Source organism: Ustilago hordei (assembly GCF_900519145.1).
Source record: "Ustilago hordei strain Uho2 genome assembly, contig: UHO2_contig_16, whole genome shotgun sequence".
Lineage (NCBI taxonomy): Eukaryota > Fungi > Basidiomycota > Ustilaginomycetes > Ustilaginales > Ustilaginaceae > Ustilago > Ustilago hordei.
Genome location: NW_024545273.1, coordinates 394,460 through 418,648, shown reverse-complemented (window position 1 = coordinate 418,648; position 24,189 = coordinate 394,460). Strand labels below are relative to the sequence as shown.

General features: G+C 51.2%; 8 protein-coding genes across 8 annotated transcripts; 5 read left to right on the top strand and 3 right to left on the bottom strand.

The window, feature by feature from the left end:
* Positions 1 to 545: 545 nt before the first annotated feature.
* Positions 546 to 1,646, bottom strand: UHO2_06004 (related to ARG82 - dual-specificity inositol polyphosphate kinase required for regulation of phosphate-and nitrogen-responsive genes; the record flags this gene model as incomplete). Its single annotated transcript, XM_041557718.1, has 2 exons — positions 546 to 1,073; positions 1,161 to 1,646. 2 exons carry the CDS (start codon positions 1,644 to 1,646, stop codon positions 546 to 548), a joined length of 1,014 nt encoding a protein of 337 aa, XP_041413652.1.
* Positions 1,647 to 1,925: 279 nt separating this feature from the next.
* Positions 1,926 to 2,645, top strand: UHO2_06003 (uncharacterized protein; the record flags this gene model as incomplete). Its single annotated transcript, XM_041557717.1, has 1 exon — positions 1,926 to 2,645. The coding sequence occupies one exon, from the start codon at positions 1,926 to 1,928 to the stop codon at positions 2,643 to 2,645; it is 720 nt and encodes a 239-aa protein (XP_041413651.1).
* Positions 2,646 to 2,796: 151 nt separating this feature from the next.
* Positions 2,797 to 5,379, bottom strand: UHO2_06002 (uncharacterized protein; the record flags this gene model as incomplete). Its single annotated transcript, XM_041557716.1, has 1 exon — positions 2,797 to 5,379. One exon carries the CDS (start codon positions 5,377 to 5,379, stop codon positions 2,797 to 2,799), a length of 2,583 nt encoding a protein of 860 aa, XP_041413650.1.
* A 5,832-nt stretch (positions 5,380 to 11,211) lies between these two features.
* Positions 11,212 to 12,615, bottom strand: UHO2_06001 (uncharacterized protein; the record flags this gene model as incomplete). The annotated part of the gene is made up of 2 exons (XM_041557715.1): positions 11,212 to 11,893; positions 11,951 to 12,615. The coding sequence occupies 2 exons, from the start codon at positions 12,613 to 12,615 to the stop codon at positions 11,212 to 11,214; spliced, it is 1,347 nt and encodes a 448-aa protein (XP_041413649.1).
* A 765-nt stretch (positions 12,616 to 13,380) lies between these two features.
* UHO2_06000 (uncharacterized protein) lies at positions 13,381 to 14,016 on the top strand (the record flags this gene model as incomplete). Its single annotated transcript, XM_041557714.1, has 2 exons — positions 13,381 to 13,401; positions 13,507 to 14,016. 2 exons carry the CDS (start codon positions 13,381 to 13,383, stop codon positions 14,014 to 14,016), a joined length of 531 nt encoding a protein of 176 aa, XP_041413648.1.
* An 875-nt stretch (positions 14,017 to 14,891) lies between these two features.
* UHO2_05999 (uncharacterized protein) lies at positions 14,892 to 18,989 on the top strand (the record flags this gene model as incomplete). The annotated part of the gene is made up of 1 exon (XM_041557713.1): positions 14,892 to 18,989. The coding sequence occupies one exon, from the start codon at positions 14,892 to 14,894 to the stop codon at positions 18,987 to 18,989; it is 4,098 nt and encodes a 1,365-aa protein (XP_041413647.1).
* A 988-nt stretch (positions 18,990 to 19,977) lies between these two features.
* UHO2_05998 (putative Transketolase) lies at positions 19,978 to 22,405 on the top strand (the record flags this gene model as incomplete). The annotated part of the gene is made up of 4 exons (XM_041557712.1): positions 19,978 to 20,026; positions 20,175 to 20,268; positions 20,378 to 20,442; positions 20,550 to 22,405. The coding sequence occupies 4 exons, from the start codon at positions 19,978 to 19,980 to the stop codon at positions 22,403 to 22,405; spliced, it is 2,064 nt and encodes a 687-aa protein (XP_041413646.1).
* A 1,031-nt stretch (positions 22,406 to 23,436) lies between these two features.
* UHO2_05997 (uncharacterized protein) lies at positions 23,437 to 23,952 on the top strand (the record flags this gene model as incomplete). The annotated part of the gene is made up of 1 exon (XM_041557711.1): positions 23,437 to 23,952. The coding sequence occupies one exon, from the start codon at positions 23,437 to 23,439 to the stop codon at positions 23,950 to 23,952; it is 516 nt and encodes a 171-aa protein (XP_041413645.1).
* Positions 23,953 to 24,189: the final 237 nt, after the last annotated feature.

The window sequence follows — 24,189 nt, the reverse complement described above, 5'->3', positions numbered from 1 at the left end:
ATACGGATAAACGGTCATGCTGGGATGGTGATGGTGAGTGATGAGAACGGCTCAGCCGAACAAGTGTTAGCAAGGTGTTTTTAGGCGAAAATCCTCGAAATCTGCCAAAATTGTATGCATTCGGCTCTTCCGATGCTTTCCCACGCCAACGCCAACTCCTAAGCCTAACTGTTGCATGAGCACATGACTGATGAAGAAAGGCTGTGCATGTATCGACTGCTATCAGACTGCTATCAGGCTAGTCGTCGGGATGGCCGACGTTTTCCTATTGGGCCCAACGCTTCGGTCCATCCGATGAGCGTATCAGGCCGAAGACCTCGGCTGTCCGACGACCGTATCAAAGAGAGATAAGCGTCTGAGCTCTGTTGGCATTGTTTTGAGTTAGTATTGATGGTTATACATATCCTTCCTCCTCGGCATACGTAATACAACGGCTCATCCGACAATGCTCAATCATCTCTCACTCTATCTCGGCCGAGTAAGGCTTGCACACAGCGGGCAAGGGCGCAAGTTGAACTTGGAAGCTATGATACAAAACATACCAGCTATGGCGCCTTGATCTGCTCGAGCCTCTCTAGCTGTCTACGGGCCAAGTCGAGCATGGTGCTGAGTCCAAGCAAAACGCCTTGATCGGGGCCTTGATCGGGGCCTTGATCGTCAACCAGGGTGGCGTGTGCGAAATCGATCAGTCGCACTTGAGGTCGTCTGCCTTTTGATATCTCGCTCTTGTCTGCTGAGAGGCTCTGTCTAAGATGTCCTGCCTCTCCTTCGTAGACAATGAGCAGCGAGGCGCCTCGCATCCGCACTTGCACTTCTGAAAAGATGGCATGGATCTCGTCCAGGTCGTTTAGGATGTGGTCTCGCAGCATTCTTGCCACCAGCTCGGTCGGCAGGCTCGGAAGACGTCGACCATCCATACTGCTTCCTTTCAGAGCCTTCTCGGCTTGCTGCGCATCCCCATCTTCTGGACAGGCAAGGACCATCCGCATTCCCAGTTCCAGATGCTCGGGCTTGATTGTCTTGCCAAACGTCTTGGGTATGCTGTGATAGCTTTGCGATTCGGCATCAAATGTCTAAAGGCAGTGGGCAAGGGTAGAAGAGGAGGTAAGCAGCCGAAGCTCCTATCTTCTCGCAGCTGGATTTCATAGGGTCATGCTTACCTGCCATCCTGTCAATCGAATGCCATGCGAGCCGCTAGTTGTGCTTGCCGCCGCCTTCTCCATCCTCTGCCGCTTTTCTTCGCTTGCCTCTTCGTCCCAGAGCTGCGTGCCCAGCTTGATGTCGCACACATTCGGCTTCTCGTATCCAAAGGTCAGGTTTTCCATCACGATCCTGGGCCGCTCATCCCTCCCGTTCGTGGACAGAGTTGAACCAGACTGGCGACCGATATAATCTTGCCAGCTACCTAGGCATTCTGGCATCACCTTGAGCAGCCTCTCCAGCAGCCTCGCCTGTCGAGAGTCAAGTGCTGCTTTCCCTGCCACCGCCTGCTTGACTTGCTCATAGAATTGCAGTTCGCGTGGTAAGCAGTCCTTGATCACCAATCGCCCTCCTTCCAGGCTCTGTACACCACCAGCATGTCCGGCAACCTGATTTGTTAGTGGAGCCAGTTCGGCACCCTTTGCGCTCGTCCTTGCGTCCTCCATCTTCTGCTCCAGCCTCTAATTGGAAAAGCGGTGGTGGTGAGCATGTTTCAAGCCAAGGTGCACTTCTTCTTTCAAGTGTTGGGCCCTTGGTTTCCTTTCCATCCTCCACTTTGCAGATTTCAGGGTCTTGCGTATCGGCACTCGGAAACCGGCACTCGGAAACCGGCACTCGGAAACCGGCACTCGGAAATCGGCAACGCAATCAGTTCTTGCACTTCTACAGCCACAACGCAAGCTCCTCTTCGAGTCCATATCAGCGCACCGCACATTCGACTCGCCATGGCCATCATACAAGACGCATACGTCTCCGAGGAGATTCATCAACTCAAGGTAGAGGCGAATGGAAAGTTTACTGCCAAGCACTACGATGCCGCACTATCCACTTACCTTGACCTCTTGGCCAAGCTTCCACCACGAGAAGGTACATCGGATCCCGAACCTTGCACTTCAGCGTCAGAAGTACACGCAACAGAAGGAACCACGTCGAATGACAAGAGCTCAGAAGAGACCGATGCAGCATCACCAACTCGATCAAGTCCAGTAGCTGAGACAGAAGAACAGGAGCAGATTCGTCTCTTCCGTTCGGTCATCTACGCAAACATCGCAGCGACACATCTTCGTCTCGAGCAGTACCGCGATGCAGTCAAAGCATGCAACCAATCTTTGCTCGACCAGCCAAACTACGTCAAAGCGCTCTACCGGCGAGCACAAGCAAACGAGCAAATCGGTGGTTGGTCTGCCTACTCTTCTGCTGTGCAAGACAACAAACTTCTTCTCACTCTCCCTGATCTTCCAGCACCTACCAAACCACAAGTTGTGGCAGCGATAGAGAGGTTAGAAGCCAAAACTCAGGAGGCTGCAGAAAAGGAGAAGGACGAAATGATCTCCAAGTTGAAGGGCTTAGGCGATAGCATCCTGGGTAACTTTGGTTGGAGTACGAACAACTTCAATTTTACCCAACAGCCTGGTGGCGGATATTCAATCAACTTCGCTCCTTAACCTTCAGCCCTTCATTCTTCTCCTTGATCTGCTCTTGCTCGGGGCATCTTGTATTTGTACGAGTGATTCATCTTTACACACTGCATCAAGCATACGACGTTTGATGATCTTGTCGTTTGGAATGAGATGTGCCACTTTGTGAAGACCAAGATCAGTTGTTCATCAGAGACTTGATGCGCTCTTCTGCCGCTCTTGCACGCTTCTCTCGCTCGATTCGAAGGCGCATTTCGGGTGTCAGACCTTGCTGTTCATCCCTCTGCTGCAGCAATGTTCTAGGAGCAACATTGGTGCCACCAAGACGGTTTGTCGTTTGGTGCGAGCTCTTCGACTCAATCGTCTCCGCCTTGCCCACTTGGTCCTCCGATTGAACAGGCGTGAAAGTCGCTTTTTCAGCAGCCTTGTTGGCACGTTCTCGAGCTTTCTCACGCATCGCTGCACGTCGATCTTTCTGCTTAGCATTCTGGTGGTCTTGCATCTCGTCTGTCAAGGCGCTTGGCACGCGGGCTCCTCCGGATGTCATTCCTCCCCAGTCGTATCGGTCAGGGTGCTCGGCCATCATCCGTCGGAAGACGTTGCGCACTTCTTTGGTGTTGCAAAAATCGTAGGCTGTCCGGTGAGGCATTTCTGCAGAGGCCTCGTCTTGCCTCTTATCAGCGGCAGAGAAACGCTTTCGAAGCTCGCCTAGACGCTCCGTGGGGAGTGTAGGATTTGCATCCTTCTCTTTGAGCAGGTAGTGAGTTACATCTTCACTTCCAGCTTCTGCTGCCAGCTGTAGGATCGTTGTTGGCATCAACCTCGAAGCTGGAGCTGAAGGACCTGCTTCATTCATCTCCTGTTCCAGCAGCCAGTCTGGCAGTCTTGTATCCATTTTCCCATCCAGTATATCCTCCTCGTTCTTGCTCAAGAATGTCATGAGTGCTTCTGTTCGGTTCTTGCGTACCATCTCGACGAGTCGCGACCACTTGTTGCGTTCCGCCTGCTCCTCTTCCGTCAGCCGAGCCGGCTTGGCAGCCTTCTCTGCTCGGCTCTTGTCCAGAGCTGCAGCTCGTTCTCTCGCTTTCTCCTCTCGACGCTTGGCTTCAGCTTCCTTGCGAGACTTGTGATTGATCTGCTGGAGCGCTTCTTCTTGCTCAGCTGCCAATTGCTCTTGCGATTTGTGCTCGACCTTGACCTTGGTGAGTTCAAGGAAGCATCGCACTGTCTCGCCGATCGTTGGACGTCGTGTAGGGAATGGCAGAGATGCGAGCCGTCCATCGTTGCGTGCCACTTCGAGTGGGCTGCCCCGATTAGCTTTGGCGCCTTCCCAGGACCAAAGCAATCCACGCGCTGCTCGAGCTCCAGCTCGAATCCAGATTTTTTCACTGCGCGAGATGAGTTCTCGCCAACCAGGCGTGTCGAGCAGGCCACGCACATCATCACCAAGTGCAGCTTCATTGTATCGTCGCAATTGAGCACCAGCAGACTTTGCGAAACGTCCGGTAGCGTCTTGAGCCGCTTGTCCACCTCCCTGCTTTCGTCGAGTGGTATATCGGTGGAATGCTTTGTGCGCCAAAAGAATCAAGGACCGGTCTTCTCTAGCACCAGTTTGTTTTCGACCTTGCAAGGTGATCACATGCGGGTTGAGTGCAATGACTGAGGTTGCAAAATGTCCTCCGCCGAGCAGAAGTACCGTCCACATGCGGAGTGGAGGATCAGGGTTGGGATTGCGGCTGATGGTGGATGCAGACATGGTCTCATCGGAAGATTCACCGTCTTCAGAGCCTGAAGTAGCTTCATCGTACTCGTCGCTGCTGCCAGCGCCTTCCGACTTGACTGCTGTAGAAAGTCCTGGAATGAAGCCTTGACCGTCCAGAACGGTCATCATGACGGACTTTGCTGCCTCTTGTACTTCCTTTGACTTTATGCGCTTCCCCTTCCATGCTGATTGCTTTGAGCCTTTGCGTGTGATGCGACCGGCTTGCATGGAGGCGATACAGGCTGCATACCAGTCGTTGATGGAGGATGAAGGCGACAGGGTTGGGGCTGAGGATGTTCCTGGATCGGGGAAGACATTTCGATGGAATCCGAGTTGAGTCTGAGGCAGCTTGTCCGTGTCGGGCGCGCTGTCCTTGGAGACGAACCACAACAGAGGCGCACGCAGCTGAAAAGCATCTAGCGCATCAGCTTCCGCATCCTCCGAAGCAGCAGTAGACGCAGAGCTGCCAGCTTGAAGCGATGTTCGAGCCAGAATCTTGGTGACGAGGTCTGTCTTGACGGCGGTAGAGCGAGACTGCTGTGCGTCTTCGTCTGATTCGACTTCGCTAGCTGACTCAACCTCTTCCGAAAGACGTTCAAACGATTGCTCCGAAACGAGCACGGAGCCGTTCTGAACATTGAGTTGAACATTGTATCTGTGCCAATCAGATCGGAAATGTGCTCGTTGCGCTGTGACAGATGGGAAAGGTGGACAGCCTGGACAGAGCGAGCAAGGAGGCACACGAAGATGCGAAGGGTTGCGCACTTGGCTCTGGTCGTCCGACTGCGTTTGGTCCTGCGATACTAAAGACTGTGAAGGAGCATTGCTGGGTGCGAGTAACTGAGAGGCTTCCGCTTCCTCTATGCGTGATCGAAGCTTGAGTGTGTTGTGCAAAGCTGGAGGTAGGTCGAAAGCATAAAGGGGCCTGACGAGGGAAGGGTGCTTTGCCAGACGAGCATTCTCGTCCTTCTTGGCCGGGTTGACCTCCGCTTGCGACATGATGTATCTCCCGTAGCCAGGTTGTGAGGGTCGTAGAGACAGGATCGACTTTGCTAGGCCACGAAGGCACGTCGAGCTGCGTCGGGAGAGTATGGTTGTAGCTGCAACGAAGTCTGTCCCTTCCACCTGCGCTCTGTAGAGGAATGTCTGGGAAGATAGAGAGAGGATTGTTGATAGAGATGATTGTTGATAGAGAGGATTGTTGATGGAGATGATTGTTGATAGAGAGGATTGTTGATGGAGAGGATTCAAGACAGACGTCGACTCAGCCATACTTGTGCACAGACGACATTTTGAATGACGTTTAGTTGAAGATTACAGGTAAAACGCGACTGTTTAGGAGCTACTAGCAAGCTCAACCTTTCAGGCATATAACGGTTGTTATGTTTTAATTGATAGGTGCTACAATGTGAACATATATATACTTGACTGCTATCTTCAGCCCATACTAGATCATAATGAACTATTCTTCATATCACCCCTGTGTTGTCACCTCCTGAGCGTTGCCATCTCATGAGTGTTATTGTTGAAGTACTTATATATCCCACATGCATATCGATGCATGTTGACATGCAGTTCTGACTCACCAGTGTCTCGCTTGTGCTCTGCAAACCACATGATTTGGTTTAGGATGCCGACACATCTTCAACTCCCCCCCTTGACGGCATCGTCAATCCTATTAGGCATGTGATCCGAGATGTGGCCAAGCCCTTTAATGGCTTCGTGAGGATGTCCGTGACATTGTCTGTTGTCCCGGCGAAATCGATTTTGACTTCTCCTTCCTGAACATGGTCTCTGACGAAGTGGTACCTTGTGTCAATGTGCTTCAACTTCCAGTGCTTGGTGGGGTCTTTGCTTACCTGGATACATCCTTGACTGTCTGTCCACAATGTTGGTGGATGGGCCTCAACTCCCAGGTCCCTGAGAAGGTATGAGAAGAAAAGAGCCTCTCTCATTGCCTCCAAAGCAGCTACGAATTCGGCCTCGACTGCTGACAATGCCATGCACTTTTGAACATGTGATCTCCAGCTAACCAGGCACCCATACATGTATGTTACTCCCCCTGATGTGCTTCTTCATCCATTCATTGGGTCCGATGCCCAATTTGCATCAGTATACATAATGATTTGCTGTCCCGAGTGTTTGTTCGCTTCATCTCCGAAGAGTAGCTTATATTCGCTGGTTTGATTGAGGTACTTCACCAAATGTAATGCTGCCTTCCATGCATTGCTCGTTGGGCTCGACATGTATCTTGCTAGTGTTCCTATGGTGAATGATATGTTGGGCTGTGCTGTGTTAGATACCCATAAAAGCTGTCCAACTAATTCTTGGTACTGTTTTGCTGCCAATGAGTTGCACTTGTCACCACCCGTAACACCCGTCAGGCTCTGCATCAGTACCCATGACTTCAGATCAGTTGTTTGTAGCCACTTTCTCACCATAGCCTTAATGTAAGCCATTAGATCGAGTGTCATCCTTCTCCATATTCTGTCTTGATCTATCCTTATGCCTAAGAACTCCTTCACAGGTCCTTTATCTTCCATTCCCCATTTTGCCATTATCTCATCCTTAGTGCAGCTTACCTCCATATGACTGGGTGATGTTATAAGCATGTCATCTACATAGGCTGTGATGATTGTCATGCTATCACCTGTTCCTCTTGAGTATAGGCATGGAGCGCTTGGCATGCAATAGAAACCTATCTTTCGTAGGTGTGAGTCTAGCTCCATATTCCATTCTCTACCCAATTGCTTTAATCCATATAGGCCTTTCATTAGCTTCAGGGCCTTTCCAGGGGGTACCTTCATTCCAAGCAGTGGCTTTAAGAAGATACTATGATGTAATGTCAAGTTCAGGTATGCCTGTTTAACATCGACACAATCTACTTCCCAGTCTCATACAGTTGCCATGGCTAGAACTCCTCAAATTGACTGGATAGGTGCTACAGGGGTGAAAACTTCTGTGTAATCAATACCCTCTCTTTGAGTGAAGCCCCGTGCCACTAACCTTGTGTCATGGGCCTGGATGCTCAATAAGCAGGAGGGTCACTGGTTCATATGGAAGGAGCACAGGTATCGAAGATCTAGTCGATACCAGTAGAGAGCATGGTCGTAGTGCAGTCTCCATGGAGACCATGGACTCCTATGGACTCACATGCAAAGGAGGGCCAAGCACAGCCACGAGGAGGACCAAGCTCAAGGAGCAGGCACAGCCACAAAGAGGACCAAGCTCAAGGAGCATGCAGATGGTTACCACTCAGGGGCTTGAGAGACAAGAGCCAAAGGAACTGTCACTGATCAAAGGAGAAGGAGCAGTGTCGAAGGAGTCGACACCAGGTCATGAGGAGGAGGAGCAGTGTCAAAGGAATCGACACCATTCAGGAGGCACAGGGGTGCCAAACAAGCAGCAGGATAGCAAGGAGGAGGAGCAGTGTCGAAGGAGTTGACACAGCTCAAGAGGCACAGGGGTGCCAAGCAGGAGAGGCCCCTGAGCAGTACTCGATGAAGAAGGTACTCTCTGGAGAGAGAGCAGGAGCAGCATCACTGGCGAAGCTGTGAAGAGGTATATAACCATGCTTTCTCATCATCATAGGTCGAGTGGATCCTCATCCACTCTACTCACCATAACTAGTTATCACTTCAGCATAAGTATATATTAGTTTCAGTCAGCATAGCAGCAATCTATCAAGGTTGCTCCTCATCATAGTGTGTGTGTTGTATCACCACTACCTGACATCCAAAGGCGCCCATAGCAGGTTAGCGGTCCGGATATAGATAGAACCAAAGGCAGTAGTCCACTGCGATCTGGGGATCACTTCAAGCGTCAAAGTCAACACACTGGACACTCGTGTTGATGCCACCAACCTTATCACCAACACCATCAACCTCATTATCATCAACACTCACCAACCTTATCACCAACGCCATCAACCTCATCATCATCAACCCTCACACCAGACCTTGGTGTCATCATAACCGAAGCATTGATATTGATTGTGCCGAGCTACCCCTGAATGGAGTGTCCACAGAGGTCAGCCGAAACCTATGATAGTATATACAATGAATGCCACCTGCTGTCACTGTGCAACTTGATAGTCACCGATACCAAGACAATAGCTGTCACACAGTTTGATAGTCACCGAGTATCTCGACAGACCGACCTGGGTTTCAGGCGCGAGACCCCTGACACCTTGCTTTGAACTTGGTCGGGATTAGGTTGGCATCCATCTTTATCTTTAGTACCCAACATGTGTCAACGGTGTTCATACCCTTCGGGAGATCAGTGACTTCCCATGTGCCCATGGCCTTAAGCCCATCCAGCTCCTTATGCATCACTTCTTCCCAATGTTTCTTATCTTCTCTGGATAGCACCTCACTAACGGTTGGGTCCAGGTTCTTTCTTTCATTGTTATTGGTCACCATAAATCCATAAAGTTTATTATCATTCCATCTATCAGCAATGGTATTGTGTTCAATTGCTTCCTTGGCAACTTCGTCTGAGGTCTGTCCTCCATCTGTTTCATCGACATTATCCATGTCCATGTATTCCTGCAATGCTTCCTCTTCCCTCTCGTCAAAAAGGTTCTCATCTGTGTACCTCAGATCGCCAAAGTCTTCCTCATTTGTTAACGCTGGTGGCAGCTGTGTAGTCACTGGTTGCCACTCCATCCTATCAGACCAGCATTTGGTCTCCATGAACTTTGCCAAATTGCTCCAGAATATATTTGGTCTATAATCTGGGCTGTAGAAAAGCCAGCCTCTTCTCTCCAAACTATATCCTAGGAATATGGATGCTACAGCCCGTTGGTCAAGCTTCTTATTGTCTCTTTTAGCTTTAGGAATATTTACCCATGATAAACATCTGAACACACATAGAAGCTTCATAAGCCGTTCCGGCGATCTCCCAAACATAGCCTGATATGGGACCTCACCATCTATACTTGGGGTGAGATTCATCTTGAATGCCGCAGCCCATATTGCATACAGCCAGAACCTCTTCGGCAATCATCTCTGCATGAGTAGGGCCTGCATCTTCTCACTTATGCTCCTGTTCATCCTTTCTACACGTCTGTTCTGTCTGCTATCATATCCTACTGTCATTTGCCACTCTATGCCTTTATCATGTGCCCATTCATGGGCATCGTTGCTCCTCCATTCAGTACCTTGTTCAGACCATATTGCTTTTAAACTCTTTCCTGCCTGTGTTTCTAGGTATGCAATTATTGATTTTAGCTCCTTAAAAGCATGGCTCTTTCATAATAGAGGTCATATGTACATGTACTTGCTGTGGTCATCAATCAAGACCAAAGTGCACATGTACTCTGTTGCATGCGATGAATTGACTATCAAGTTGATATGAATGAGGTCAAGCAGAGAGATGGACCTTTCTCTGCCACCCTGACCCATTCGAGCTGCTGTGCTTTTAGCTCAGATGCAATGCTCACATGTCAAAGCAGCATTTGGATTTAGGTTTGCTGGGTGGTCACCTTTTAGATGGTTGATGATGGCTCTCATTTTGTCTTGGCCCAGATGGCCTAGACACTCATGCCATAATTGTTGTTCAGATATCTTGACTTTGTTCTCAATATGCTCAAAATCTTCATCAACACCTTCAAATAATGATGCTGATGTGATCATTGCATTTTCCTGCCATGTGTTGCCTCGGAACTCCAAAAGTCCTTGCTCGTGATTCTTGGTCATCTTGAGTAACATGCCATTTGCTAGGTATATTTGCCCTCTGGTTGAATCTAGTATCACTCGTGCTCCTTCATCTGTCAGAGAATTTGTTGACAATAGGTTAACATTGAGATGCTGAACATACAATACATTTTGGAGAAGAACATCTCTGGTGTTTGTTGATATGCTAGCATCTCCTATAGCAGTCACTTCCAGAACCTCGCTTCCAGCAGTGAGTATGCACTTTCGGCAGGTCCTCAGACCAATGAGCATGCTATAGTCATTTACCATGTGATAGCTGGCACCTGAGTCTAAGATCCAATGAGAAGTCTCTTTTGAATCTAAAGTGCTTGGCCAACTATGTGTGAGGGAGCACCAGATCTCCTATTTGAGCCTGGCAAGGGGAGAATTTTCTGGTATAGTCACTGATGCATCGCATTGACTGATCCCATGTCCAGGTCTTTTGCAGACCCAACATCGAAGCCTTCTGTCAGGGGTCTCGCGCCTGAAACCCAGGTCGGTCTGTCGAGATACTCGGTGACTATCAAACTGTGCGACAGCTATTGTCTCGGTATCAGTGACTATCAAGTTGTGCAGTGACAACAGGTGGTGTTCGTTGTATATACTATCGTAGGTTTCGGCTGACCTCTGTGGACACTCCGTTCAGGGGTAGCTCGGCACGATCAATATCAATGTTATGATGACACCAAGGTCTGGTGTGAGTGTTGATGATGATGAGGTTGATGGTGTTGGTGATGAGATTGGTGATGTCGATGATAATGAGGTTGATGGTGTTGGTGATGAGATTGGTGATGTCGATGATAATGAGGTTGATGGTGTTGGTGATAAGGTTGGTGGCGTCAACACGAGTGTCCAGTGTGTTGACTTGATGCTTGAAGTGATCCCCGGACCGCAGTGGACTACTGCCTTCGGTTCTATCTTGATCCGGACCGCTAACCTGCTATGGGCGCCTTCGGATGTCAGGTAGTGGTGATACAACACACACACTACGATGAGGAGCAACCTTTGATGGATTGCTGCTATGCTGACTGAAACTAATATATACTTATGCTGAAGTGATAACTAGTTATGGTGAGTAGAGTGGATGAGGATCCACTCGACCTATGATGATGAGAAAGCATGGTTATATACCTCTTCACAACATCGCCAGCGATGCTGCTCCTGCTCTCTCTCCAGAGAGTACCCTCTTCATCGAGTACTGCTCAGGGGCCTCTCCTGCTTGGCACCCCTGTGCCTCTTGAGTGGTGTCGACTCCTTCGACACTGCTCCTCCTCCTCATGACCTGGTGTCGACTCCTTCGACACTGCTCCTCTTCCTCAGGACCTGCTTGCCAGTGTCCTAGGACTCTTGTCTCTCGAGCCCCTGAGTGGTAACCATCTGAGCTTGGTCCTCTTCGTGGCTGTGCCTGCTCCTTGAGCTTGGTCCTCCTTGTGGCTGTGCCTGGTCCTCCTCGCATGTGGCTCGGTTCTCCTTTGCATGTGAGTCCATAGGAGTCCATGGTCTCCATGGAGACTGCACTACGACCATGCTCTCTACTGGTATCAACTAGGTCTTCGATACCTGTGCTCCTTCCATATGAACCCATGACCCTCCTGCTTCTTGAGCATCCAGGCCCATGACACCTTCGGGGTCTGGTGGCGACCTTGGCACTGGTGCTGTTGGCATCCTTCTCATCCTTCTCATCATCTCTGGGTGTCTCATTCTGGTCATCGCTGCCAGCAACTCTGGCACTAGCTTGGCAGGGATCAACCCTCAAAGTGGGGTTGTTCTCGATCGCCGATTGCCAGATGGATAGGGTGGTGGTGAGGGCACTGAAACTAAGCTGGCTTATGGTAGCAACAGTTTCTTTGTACATTGGGTGTCAGATGGTGCACTTTTGTAGATTTGAAAACAGGGTGTCATCAGCAAATGGCTTTCCCAGTAAGCTGCTCTCTGTTTGGATGGTTCTTATTTCTTGGATGAGCTTTTGTATGTCTGAGTTGTACATCCTGAGTTCTCCTAGCTGAGTGATCAATGCAATATGACGAGATATGGTGGTGGCCTCATTGGTGAGTCCATTTTCAATCTTCTTCCATACATTATTGAATGTATGTTGTTCCCTGATGATGTCAAGAATCAGGTAATTTATGTTAAACTCTCCAGTGGTATCGATGGTACTGCATAGTGCATTCGTTAAGGCATCATTGAATGTGCAATTCCACTTGGGATGTTTCTTGTCATATGCTCCATCAAGATGCTTCATAGCATGGGGGACACATTGTAGGAAAGACTTGATATGGGTGCTCCAACTATAGTAGTTGTGTGATGTGAGTTTTGGAACTGGCTCAAGTAGCTTCACTAGGGTATGAAAGTTGTATTGCTTGCCATCATTGTCGTGGTCTGAGTCAGAGTCAGTTTCTTCATCAGCATTGTCATCGATCACCTTGGTGTCTGACTCATTGGTGGCCTCATTATCAGTGACACGTGGTTGTGTTGTCTTGCCCTTTCTTCCTCCTTTGACCTTGCTTGCTACAGCTTGAGCTCCGGTTTCTTGTACCATGTTATTGATGGTCCCAGCTAGCTCAGTCGGTAGAGCTTCAGACTCTTAATCAGTTGAAGATTACAGGTAAAATGTGACTGTTTAGGAGCTACTAGCAAGCTCAACCTTTCAGGCATATAATGGTTGTTATGTTTTAATTGATAGGTGCTACAATGTGAACATATATATACTTGACTGCTATCTTCAGCCCATACTAGATCATAATGAACTATTCTTCATATCACCCCTGTGTTGTCACCTCCTGAGCATTGCCATCTCATGAGTGTTATTGTTGAAGTACTTATATATCCCACATGCATATCAATGCATGTTGACATGCAGTTCTGACTCACCGGTGTCTCGCTTGTGCTCCGCGAACCACGTGATTCGGTTTAGGATGCCGACGCATCTTCAACTCGTTTGGTCCTGTCAATTCTTCTTGAAATGTCCGCAAATTGACGTGACTGACGTCGCTGCGTGGAGGCGAAGCACAAATCTGAGTTTTAGCAACCCAAACAAGAGCCCGATCGATGTCAAGATCCGATTCCCGAGCGAAAAGCGATGCGAGATGACCAAAGCTGACATAATCCCCCCCCCCCCCCCTTGTCGGCTCCTTGGCTTCATCAAGAACGGTTTGTTTACCTGCACCTCCGGCCATTCCCGGCAACAAGCACGTCTCAACAAGGCTTCCAGCAACACTTTGGCTTTCGGGACCTCGTCTGCAGTATTCACCATCATCATCTGACAAAGTGCACAAGGCAGCAAGCCTTGGCGAGATCGATTGAGATGGCAGTAACTAACGAGCAGGTAAGCAGTTCCACAGCATCGATATGCTTATCGCAAGTCGAGAGGCATGACAGAACTGATCAACCCATTGCCTTATCATGTCGGCCCTTGCTTTCGCTCTTGCAGTTCCTTGCGGAGCTGAGAAAGCTCTTCGAGCAGAGCACCTCGAATCACTCGGTCTACATTACCTCGAAAAAGGCACCAGCATCAGCAGCAAGAGATGACGACGTTGACATGACACCCTCATCTTCGTCTGGCCTCTCGGATGCTATTCTTTTCAGGGCTACCAACGGTGTCTCGGGGAGCGGCAAGGTCAAGATCAGCACCTTAGTCGCCGCTAGCAAACTTGCATCTTTCCAGAGCGCATACCTGCCATTGTTAAGAACGCAACTTTCAGCTGGACTCAAGAAGCGTGACAAGGCTAAGGAGAGGAAGATGGACAAGGCAAGGGAGCAGAGCCGAAAGAAGCTCGTGCAAGTGGTGGATGGCAAGGAGAAGGTCATCACCAACAAGATTGGCAGTAAGCGAGGGGCAGGTCGACGTAAAAGACAACGTGCACTCAAGAAGGGCCTTGCACTACGCAAAGAGAAGGCGAAAGAGGCGAAGCGAAAGCTTCAATCGGCCAAAGCAGCATGATCGAGCACAGTCAGCTTCTGTCATTCATCTCTGTAGAACACGGGCCCCAGGAGCACGCCAATGTGCCACAGCATCGCAGCATTCATACGACTTCACGCCGCCCAGGTAATCACAGACGGGTTAAGTGCAAGAGACCTTACTCCAAAGCCTTGTGACTTGCGAAAAGGCACCAGCCGTGTCCGTCTCTGTCTTTATGCAATACTTGCTCAGTCGGGCCTTTCCTGATTGTTGCCACAAATTGTAATGCAGACAAGTGCTCGAATCAGGCTAGAGCTAGTTTTGATGCTATAGCTGGAATGCTCACCAGCCATCTGATCGTTGAGATAGCTAAGGTATGATCCATGAGCCATCTTGCGCGTCCACCCAACTTATGATTGTCAAGACGCAGTTTCCTAACATTTCCAAGATAATAATTGCGAAAACGAGAGAGCTGAACTGCAACAAAGCGACGGGAACTAGGTTGTACCCGATCTTTAGTGAGATCGGGGCTCTGCCCGATCTCTTTCGTATCCGCTTACGTCAACTCGCATCATCATTTGGGATACTTTCCTTCAGCATCGGCGTGATTACAAAGGCTGACACTCAAATGAACCCTCACGTCTCAGTTCGTTTACAAAGCTCGGTTCTTATCGCAAGCTCACTTTCTCCCTCTGCACACCATCATCCCCGCCTGCTCGCCATCGACATCCTCACAGCCAAAGCCTCAGCTCGGTCTTGTTTCTCCATAGCCTCTGGCAACAACGGCGAAACCGGGCAGGCCTCCTTGACCCCTCTCCCAACAACCTCCACATTCAGCATCAGCATTACAGTCTGGTCGCTCCTATCCTTCTCTCGCCGATCTAGCTTGATGTCTTGAGAATCTCCTCTTGGCGACCATGAGCTCGTCGCACAAGCCCTTCCCTCAGGGCCCAGCCGCCAACGAGGATGATGACGGCGACGACGACGAGTGGCAGTCTATGCCCGTTGAAGAGTCCAAACCATCCTCCTCAGCATCTATACCCCTCAGCGCCTACTCCAACCCTTACGACCTTCCCTACGGTGACGAGCAAGAGGATGACTCAGATCCGGACGACCCGCGCAGATTCTGCTCACTGCCTTCTCGCTCATCTGCCCGCAATCAGTCCAAGCGTACTGGCAGCGCCATACTCTACAAAAACAATCAGGCCAAATCTCAATACCTTACTGACAGAAGCTCTTCCTCGTCCAAAGCAGCCAATTCCCGCTCCCACAACACCGCCACCAACGCAACCGGCAAGCTTCTCGATATTGACGACGCAAGAGGCTACGACTGGCGTTCAAAAGCAAACCAAGACGATGATAGCGACGAGGAGAAGGGATACACTCAGCTCAGACTCGATGAGGATCAAGAGGCCGAAGAGCTTCATGCTGCCACTGAGTATCTCTTTCAGGACGGCAACCGCCACGACCCATATGGCGACAATACTGCTGCTACGCCCCTCAATCAGATGAAAACGACCAAGCAGCTCCTCTCCGAAGGCCAGAAGATTGCCTATGTAGGTCTCTGCAGCTTGATAGCAACCGAGATGGTCCGTCAGATGCGCAGAGTACCCGGCAAGAACCTCGAAGAAGCAAAGCAAAGCATCGAGAGCTGGAAGCTCAAGGTCATCGCTCGTCTCTACCAGCACATGGACATCGAAAGCTCGGAGCAAAATATGATTGAATCTTTGGCTGAACACGGCGTCCTCGCAACCGACCTCGCCCCATCTCTCATAACCACTCAGACCATCGACAACCCCGACTTTGACCCTGAAGCGCTCAGGGAAAAGCAACAAGAGGAACAGGAGAAGCAACAACAACAGAGAGAACAAGAGGCTCAAGCCAAGGCGAACCGATCAGTTTCCTCCAAATCCACGAATCCCGACGATTCCGACACGCCAGACACTGCATATTCAATATCAAAAGTATCGGCTGCTCCCTCAGCTCGCAACCAAGACCAGGAGAAGGAAGCAGATCAAGATGACCAAGAAGATTACCAAGACCAAGATGCCGATGGTGACTTAGGCGCCACGGTCCGCAAGCCTCCGAAGCCCTCCTCGCAACCCCGGACAGATCCCGAAAAGCGACTAAAGCCAGCAGTATCGAGTAGCAGAGTTTCTTTCATGGACGACGAAGGGTTCGACATTGGGATGCAGCTGGAAGAGTCAGACGATGCCAAGAAGCCGGCGCAAACTGACGAGCAAGGCGACATAGGTTCCGGTCTGGCCCGTGCCAGCCGCGGAGGATGCACTGCTGCGTCCAAACCCTCACGGCCATCTTCGATAACATCCACGGCCACCGTGATTGCTGATCCCAACACCGCCGCTCAGCTTGAGAATGCTGTCGATGCTGTTGACGGCTGTGCGGTGCTTCCAGACGCGGAAATAGGTCCAGGCTCGGTTACGACGACTCTAGGCCTCACAAAGGAGCCTCAGACCATGGAGCCACCACCGGGCGCACTTGATGGTGTCACGACCAGTATCAGCAGCGCCGATGCTACCATCACGCTTGATCTGCGATGGACCGTCCTCTGCGATCTCTTCCTCGTCCTCACCGCTGATAGTGTCTATGATGCCCGTTCGCGTGTTCTTCTCGAGCGCGTTGCATCCTATCTCGAGCTCACCTGGATGGATGTCACTCAGTTCGAGAAGCGTATCACCGATGCGCTCGAAATCGAAGAAGGCGTCGAGACCCTTAGCGACGAGTCGGCCGTCAAGCGACGCATGCTCATGGCTCGCAAGAAGCGCATGGTCATGATGGGTTTGGCTACTGTCGGCGGTGGCCTGGTCATTGGTCTTTCGGCTGGTCTCCTGGCACCCGTGATTGGTGCCGGAATGGGCGCTGCACTAGGAGCCGTCGGTATCAGCGGCACGAGCGGCTTCTTGGGCGGTGTGGGAGGAGCCGCTCTTATAACCTCGACGGGAACTGTTGGTGGGATGAGTCTTGCTGGACGTGGTATGAGTCGTCGAACTCGTAGCGTCAAGACATTCGAGTTCAAGCCGATCCACAACAACAAGCGTGTCAACGCCATCGTTACCGTGTCCGGCTTCATGAGCGGCGCACAGGATGATGTGCGACTGCCATTCAGTATCATCGACAGCGTCATGGGCGATGCCTTCAGTGTCCTTTGGGAGCCTGACATGATGCAGGAGATGGGTAATGCGCTGGGCCTTCTCTGGAACGAGACTATTGTCCAGGGTGTCCAGCAGGCTTTAGCTTTGACCGTCGCCGGTGCCGGTGCTATGCTTAGCGCGTTAGCCTGGCCACTCTGGCTCACAAAGCTCGGCTATCTGATCGACAACCCTTGGTCGAATGCTTTGGATCGAGCTCAAGCGGCTGGTCTGATTCTTGCGGATACCCTGTCGAAGCGACAGCTCGGTGTTCGTCCGATAACACTTGTAGGTTTCAGTCTCGGTGCCAGGGTCATCTTCTACGCCTTGGTCGAGCTGAGCCGCATCAAGGCCTATGGTATCGTCCAGAATGTCTACATCATGGGAACACCGGTGACCGCCAAAGACGAAACGTGGAAGGAGGCGAGAAGTGTCGTCTCGGGACGATTCGTCAGTGCTTTTTCGCGAACGGACTGGATTCTGGGCTACCTGCATCGAGCTGCCTCTGGTGGTCTGCGCAGTATTGCAGGTCTTCATCCTGTTGAGAGGGTGCAAGATATTGAGAATGTTGATGTCACACACGTTGTGCCGGGACACCTTGGCTATCGACCTCTGATGCCGCTTGTCCTTGGCGAGCTTGGCTTCCGCACGACAGCAGACTACTTTGACGAACCCGAGGATCTTAATAGCATCCCTGAAAGGCAAGTGGTTCACGCCGAAAAGGCAGATGATCTGGAACTCAAGACGATCGCGACCAAGACAGGAGGATTCGGCAAGATCTTCCGACGCAAAGGCACGAGCAGTCAGAGCGCGACAGGAGTCGGCTCCAATTCGGCTGCTGGATCATCGTCAGCCGTAGCGGCAGCAACAGGCCGTGCTGAATACGATGAGTACGAGGACGATGAGCTGCCACCTAGGGTCGAACACAGTGCTGCACCTGCAGCAGAGGTCGTCGAAGCTAAGCAGAACCAAGATGAGATCGTGCAACAGGCTGCGTCTCGTGTTGAGGCGGTGCGAGCGTCGCATGAGGGTTCTGGTCGTGCTGCAACACCAGAGGTGGATCGTCCGAGCTGGATGAGTGCGCATTTTGACACCGAGGCGATTCTACGGGAACTGCGAGAGTCTGGGATTGAAGTGAAGGAGCTAGAGAGTTCGCTACCTCCCTTGCCGCTTGCTGCCAACACGAAAGGATCCGCAAGTACTGCCACTTTGAATCATAACCAGGATGAGATTGCAAAGGCTTCTACACCAGCACTGCCAACTGAGGAGGACAAGAAAGAGGACTACGCGCACACGCCGTCCACATTCGCAGCGCAAGATGATTTAGGCACACCGGTGTTGCAGAACGGTGGCGTTTCTCTCACATTTGCGTCGTATGACGAGGATGACATCCAGCCTGCTGCCAGCACCGTGGCGACGGCGCCAACGCTCAACGGAGGACAGCAGAACGAACCTGAGCTGGCAGAGTGCAGTTTGCCATCAACAGCAGCCAAGAACCTAGCGGAGGGATTCAAGACAGGCACCAGGGCGACTGTAGCTCTGGGAAGCGGCGCGTCTGCACTGCGGGACGAAGGTTGGAGACCTGCCGAGGAAGGATGGGGCATAGCTCGACCAGACTCGTCGTACGATGTTTCGATGGGGACCAAGAGGGTGATGCATTCACTGCCTCCAAGTCTGGCAGTAGGAAGACGCTTGGACTTTTCGAGTGCGCTTGGCACGGCGCCAGGTACTTCTCTTTCGGACCGCAACCTGTCTGATCTCACTGCCGGTGCCAAGCCGTCGCCATCAGACGAGCGAAGCCAGCGACGAGCTGGAGACAGCGGTCTGGGTGGTGAAGCAGATCCGTGGGCTGAGAACCCATGGTGAGTCTGGCTCGTTCAATGCGATCACCGAAGTTTGCGGTGCTTGATCTTTTTTTTCTTTTTTCTTTTTTCTTTTTTCTTTTTTCTTTTTTTTTTTTCACATTTGATACTGTTTGTCGTCTTAGTGCAACGGATAGTTTTGTCATGCAATTGCAAGCGAGCTGAACTGCAACATGCGAAGAACAGGGTATGACATTCGATGCGAACGCTTTGCTGTGCGATTGCAAGTGCAGCTCACTGTCTGCATCTGGGCTGAGAATCACTGCAAACTGACGGCAGCGGAAAGCACAGTGACGTGTTGCGAAACCGAAAGAAAAGATCCTCCGAGATTGGTTGGCTAGAGCATGCCAAGACAGTTTGTACCTCAACCTGCAACCCGGAATCTGTCTGAGATGTAGGGTCGACAGCCGTTGCCTTACTGGAAGCGAATGGCTTTGGTTGCTGCAGGTCTGACTATGCTCGACATCGTCTCGATCCGAGATGGCGTTGCTCTCTTTATATATTTTTGTTGCCTCGACGGAGCATGTTAGATTAATCAGGCATCAATGAGGCACCGAAGCCCAAAGTGTCCTTGCTCATCGAGAGCTGAGACTGGTCAGGGTTACGTAAGCAAAACAGCATTATTGGCAATACAAATGTGGACAATTTCGAATCTTGCACCTTGAATTCCAGTTTGAAATCAGAGTCAGACGTATGACGGTGCGGTACAGCCCAGGCAAAGCGCCAGCCCAGGCAGAGCACCAGTCAAGAGACGCTGCGAATTTGGTTGAATTCCTTCCTGCCCCAATGATCTGGTTCGAAAAAGTGGCCCGTTCGCAAGCCATAGCCGCAAAACAAGTGGCGGTTGGATTGGCCAACACTCTTGCTTGTGTCTCGTCTGCTCTCCTCTTCTTCTTTCTTCACCATCATCCTTTTCCCATCTTTCCCATCTTTCCCATCTTTCCCATCTTTCCCCTTCCCCTTCCCCTTCATCCTCACACAGATTATTCAACATGTCCTTCACCAAGGCTGCTAGCGACGAGAAGGCCATTGCCACCATCCGTAGGTTTATCTTTTTCTTCTTGGTCCTGAACAGCTCTGCCTGCTTTCGGTCGGTGCGCAGTAGCTTGGCAGCAAAGCTCCTCGATAGTGTGCTAAATCGACTGACATACTCTCCTACTCCCGCTTCGGTTCATTTTCAATTGGATAGGTGTCTTGGCCGCCGATGTGGTCGCCAAGTCCAACTCGGGTCACCCTGGTGCTCCCATGGGCATGGCCCCTATGGCTCACACCCTCTTCTCTCGGTAAGTTCCTGCTCTCTTCCAGTCTCTCTGCTCGAGATCTGCGCTGAAACCAACAGTCCACTGAACTTGAGATCTCGCCTCCTTTTGCTAAATGCCTTGTATTGCACAGATTCATCAACGTCAACCCCGCTCACTCCAAGTGGATCAACCGTGACCGATTTGTTCTCTCCAACGGTAAGTATCTTGCTCTGAGAAGCTGCATGAGGATGGTAGTCTGAATCCCGAGCAGCTCAACTGACACTGTGCACCTTCTCTTCATCTCGGTTGTCACTTGTTTGCAGGCCACGCTTGTGCTCTTATCTACATCCTCAACCATCTCCTCGGCTACAAGGACATGCCCATGGAGCAGCTCAAGCAGTTCCGTCAGATCGACTCCAAGACCCCCGGTCACCCCGAGGCCGGTCACACCGATGGTATCGAAGTCACCACTGGTCCTCTTGGTCAGGGTTTCGCCAACTCGGTCGGTCTCGCTATCGCCCAGGCTAACCTTGCCGCCACCTTCAACAAGGACGGCTTCCCCCTTTTCACCAACCACACTTACATGTTCACTGGTGACGGCTGCTTGCAGGAGGGTATCTCCTCCGAGGCCGCCTCCCTCGCTGGTCACCTTAAGCTTGGAAACTTGATTGCCCTCTACGATGACAACCACATCTCCATCGACGGTGACACTGCTTGCTCCTTCACCGAGGACGTTGAGCAGCGTTTCCTCTCCTACGGCTGGCACGTCTCCCACGTCCTTGACGGCGACAAGGACCTCGAGGGTCTCCACAAGGCCATCTCTGAGGCCAGGAAAGTCACTGACAAGCCCTCAATCATTCGTGTCAAGACCACCATCGGTTTCGGCTCCAAGCAGCAGGGTCTCGCCGCTACCCACGGTGCCCCCCTCAAGGCCGACGACATCGAGGCTGTCAAGACCAAGTTCGGCATGGACCCCAAGCAGAACTTTGTCGTTCCCGAGGACGTCTACGCCGCCTACAAGGACATTGCTGACCGTGGTGCCAAGGCCGACAAGGAATGGACCGACATGTTCAAGGCTTACGGCGACAAGTACCCCGAGGAGCACGCCGAGATCGCCCGCCGTATTGCCGGCAAGCTTCCCCAGGGCTGGGAAAAGTCTCTCCCAACCTACAAGCCCAGCGATGCTGCTGTCGCCTCGCGAAAGCTCTCTGAGACCGTTCTCGGCAAGGTCGCTGACGTCGTTCCCGAGCTCCTTGGTGGTTCCGCCGATCTGACCGGTTCCAACTTGACTCGATGGGGCAACGCTGTCGACTTCCAGCATCCCAGCACCCAGCTTGGTGACTACTCGGGCAAGTACATCCGATACGGTGTCCGTGAGCACGCTATGGGTGCCATCTTGAACGGTCTCGCCGCCTACGGCATGCACATCCCCACCGCCGGTACTTTCCTCAACTTTGTCTCGTACGCCATCGGTGCAGTCCGTCTTTCCGCCCTCTCGCACCACCGTGTCATCTGGGTCGCTACCCACGACTCGATCGGTCTTGGTGAGGACGGCCCCACCCACCAGCCTATCGAGACTGCCATCGCTCTCCGTGCCATCCCTAACCTCATGTTCTGGCGCCCTGCCGACGGTAACGAGGTCTCTGGTGCTTACCTTGTTGCCATTGAGAGCAAGTCGACCCCCTCCGTTCTTGCCCTCACCCGTCAGAACTTGCCCCAGCTCGAGGGCTCTTCCATTGAGAAGGCTAGCAAGGGTGGTTACGTTGTTGTCGAGAACGAGTCCGCCGACATCACCCTCGTCGCTTCCGGTTCCGAGGTTGCTCTCTGTAACGAGGCCGCTGCCAAGCTCGGCGAGAAGGGCATCAAGGTCCGTGTTGTTTCCATTCCATGCTTCTCGGTCTTTGATGCTCAACCCATCGACTACCGTCTCTCGGTCCTTCCCTCGGGCAAGCCCATCCTTTCGGTCGAGGCTTACTCGACTCTCGGCTGGTCCAAGTACTCGCACGCCCAGCACGGTATCAACACCTTCGGTGCTTCCGCCCCTGCCAAGGAGCTCTTTAAGAAGTTCAAGATGACTGGCGACGATGTTGCTGCCAAGGCCGAGCACGTTGTTAAGGTCTTCCAGGGCCAGAAGCTCGTCAGCCCTGTTGAACTCGAGGCTCAGCTTCTTAAGTACTAAATGCAGTGCAATCTCTTCTCTCTCTCTTTTACGTCCCGCTCCTAGATCGATCAATCTGATTGCCTCTCTCATCTCATGATACTATTCCCTCTTACCCTGTGATCTCTCGTGCAACGTTGTAATGTCGAAAATCAGATTCTAGTTACCAACATCTGGCCTACCTGTGATTGTATAATGCATCCTTTGCCCTGCTTAGTTACGAGCCTAGGTGTGGTGTTGCTACGACCAAGATAGCCTGCTTTGGCCCTTTTGGTCTGCACAAAGTCTTGGTCAGTTCCTTCTTCCCCTTCTTTTTGTTGGATCGAGTGGCACACGGCTGACTATGCTCGCTCCTCGACTCGCGTCCATAGACCGTGTATCCAGGCCACATCTCATAACCGTTGCCTTGTCAATGCTTCATAACCATTATCATGCCAACATACTTCCTACATGCCTTGATGTCAATCCTCGATAGACTGCATATGCTCCCACGAGCTTTGCGTCTATCTCATCTCCGTTGGCACTTGGCATTATTCTGGCCTAACGGTGCGGAATACTAAGATCTAACATGTCCTTCTTTAGAAATACCGACGTATCTTCAACTATGCGTCTACCCTGTGGACGATACAGAAACATGACGGGGCAATGAAAGGGGTGATGCAGCGGTAGTGATGAGACCCCTATGTTTTCCTACTCGGCATGTAGGATAGTGCCAAGTATTCGGCATAATATGGACATCCCGACAACCGGCCTAATACGTGCCGATATACTCACAGGCCTAAGAATAAGAGGATCACAAAGCATGCATGCAGCTTGGAAAGAGCGCAACGGTGGGCTCTTGTGTCAACTTGAGTGGAAGAGTTGCTTATCAACGACGTCGATCGAGCAGAACACGAATGAAGTTGTACGTGGCAAGCTTCAAGCTTTGCTGACAACAAATTTGACCAACTCTGCCCACGAAACAACTGCCCGATAGCCTTATAACGAGAGTGCCTCTACACAAACCACCCGTCCCTTGCAACTTTCTGTAACACGTACAAAGTTCGTCAGACATGAGGTCTCTTGGTACACTCAGCATCACGATCGCCTTGCTCGGCCTCATCGTCTTCTTGACAAGTACTACTAAGGCCACCACTTTTCCCTTCGAACAATTCGACGATCATCCATCCCAATATGCCCATTACGAAGATCTAGAACGTGGACAATTCAAAAAGGCTTCCATTCTTAAACCCTTCAACGAGGAACAAATAAAACAAATAGAACAAATTTACAATGACAGGCCTTCATACAAAGGCATGCCCATCATCTTTTCCAGTCCAGAAGGCTACAGGCTTAAAAGTCTCCAGGAAGCCTTCGCTGCCTTCCCGACGGTGCATTTGTCTGGGCGTCACGATATAGGTCAAGACTCGCTGACTATTCGTAAACACTACTTGGATGCCTCAGAGATTGTCAAAGCGAGTCCAGATGTCCACGAATATACCCGCGATGTCATGGCCGCTCTAAAGACTTTTGGCGAACCGGCAGCGATTGTCGCCTACGGTCACAAGCTTAGCGACACTAAAGATTAAGCTGGTGGGTCAACCAAGATGCCTCCTGACTGGGAAGAGGTGTGGAAATCGTCTCCAGCAGAAGACGGCATCACGGTCCAAAAGGCTCGAGAGCTTCTTAATGAGAATCGTCTTCTCAAGTTCAAGTCCGTAAACAATCGTGCCGAAATCGGCATCCGCCTACTTCCAGATGGGACGGTGGAGCAGAAATGGCTCAAGAGCCTCGAGCCTGTTTTCCATGTCTAAGCAGGGGCTAAG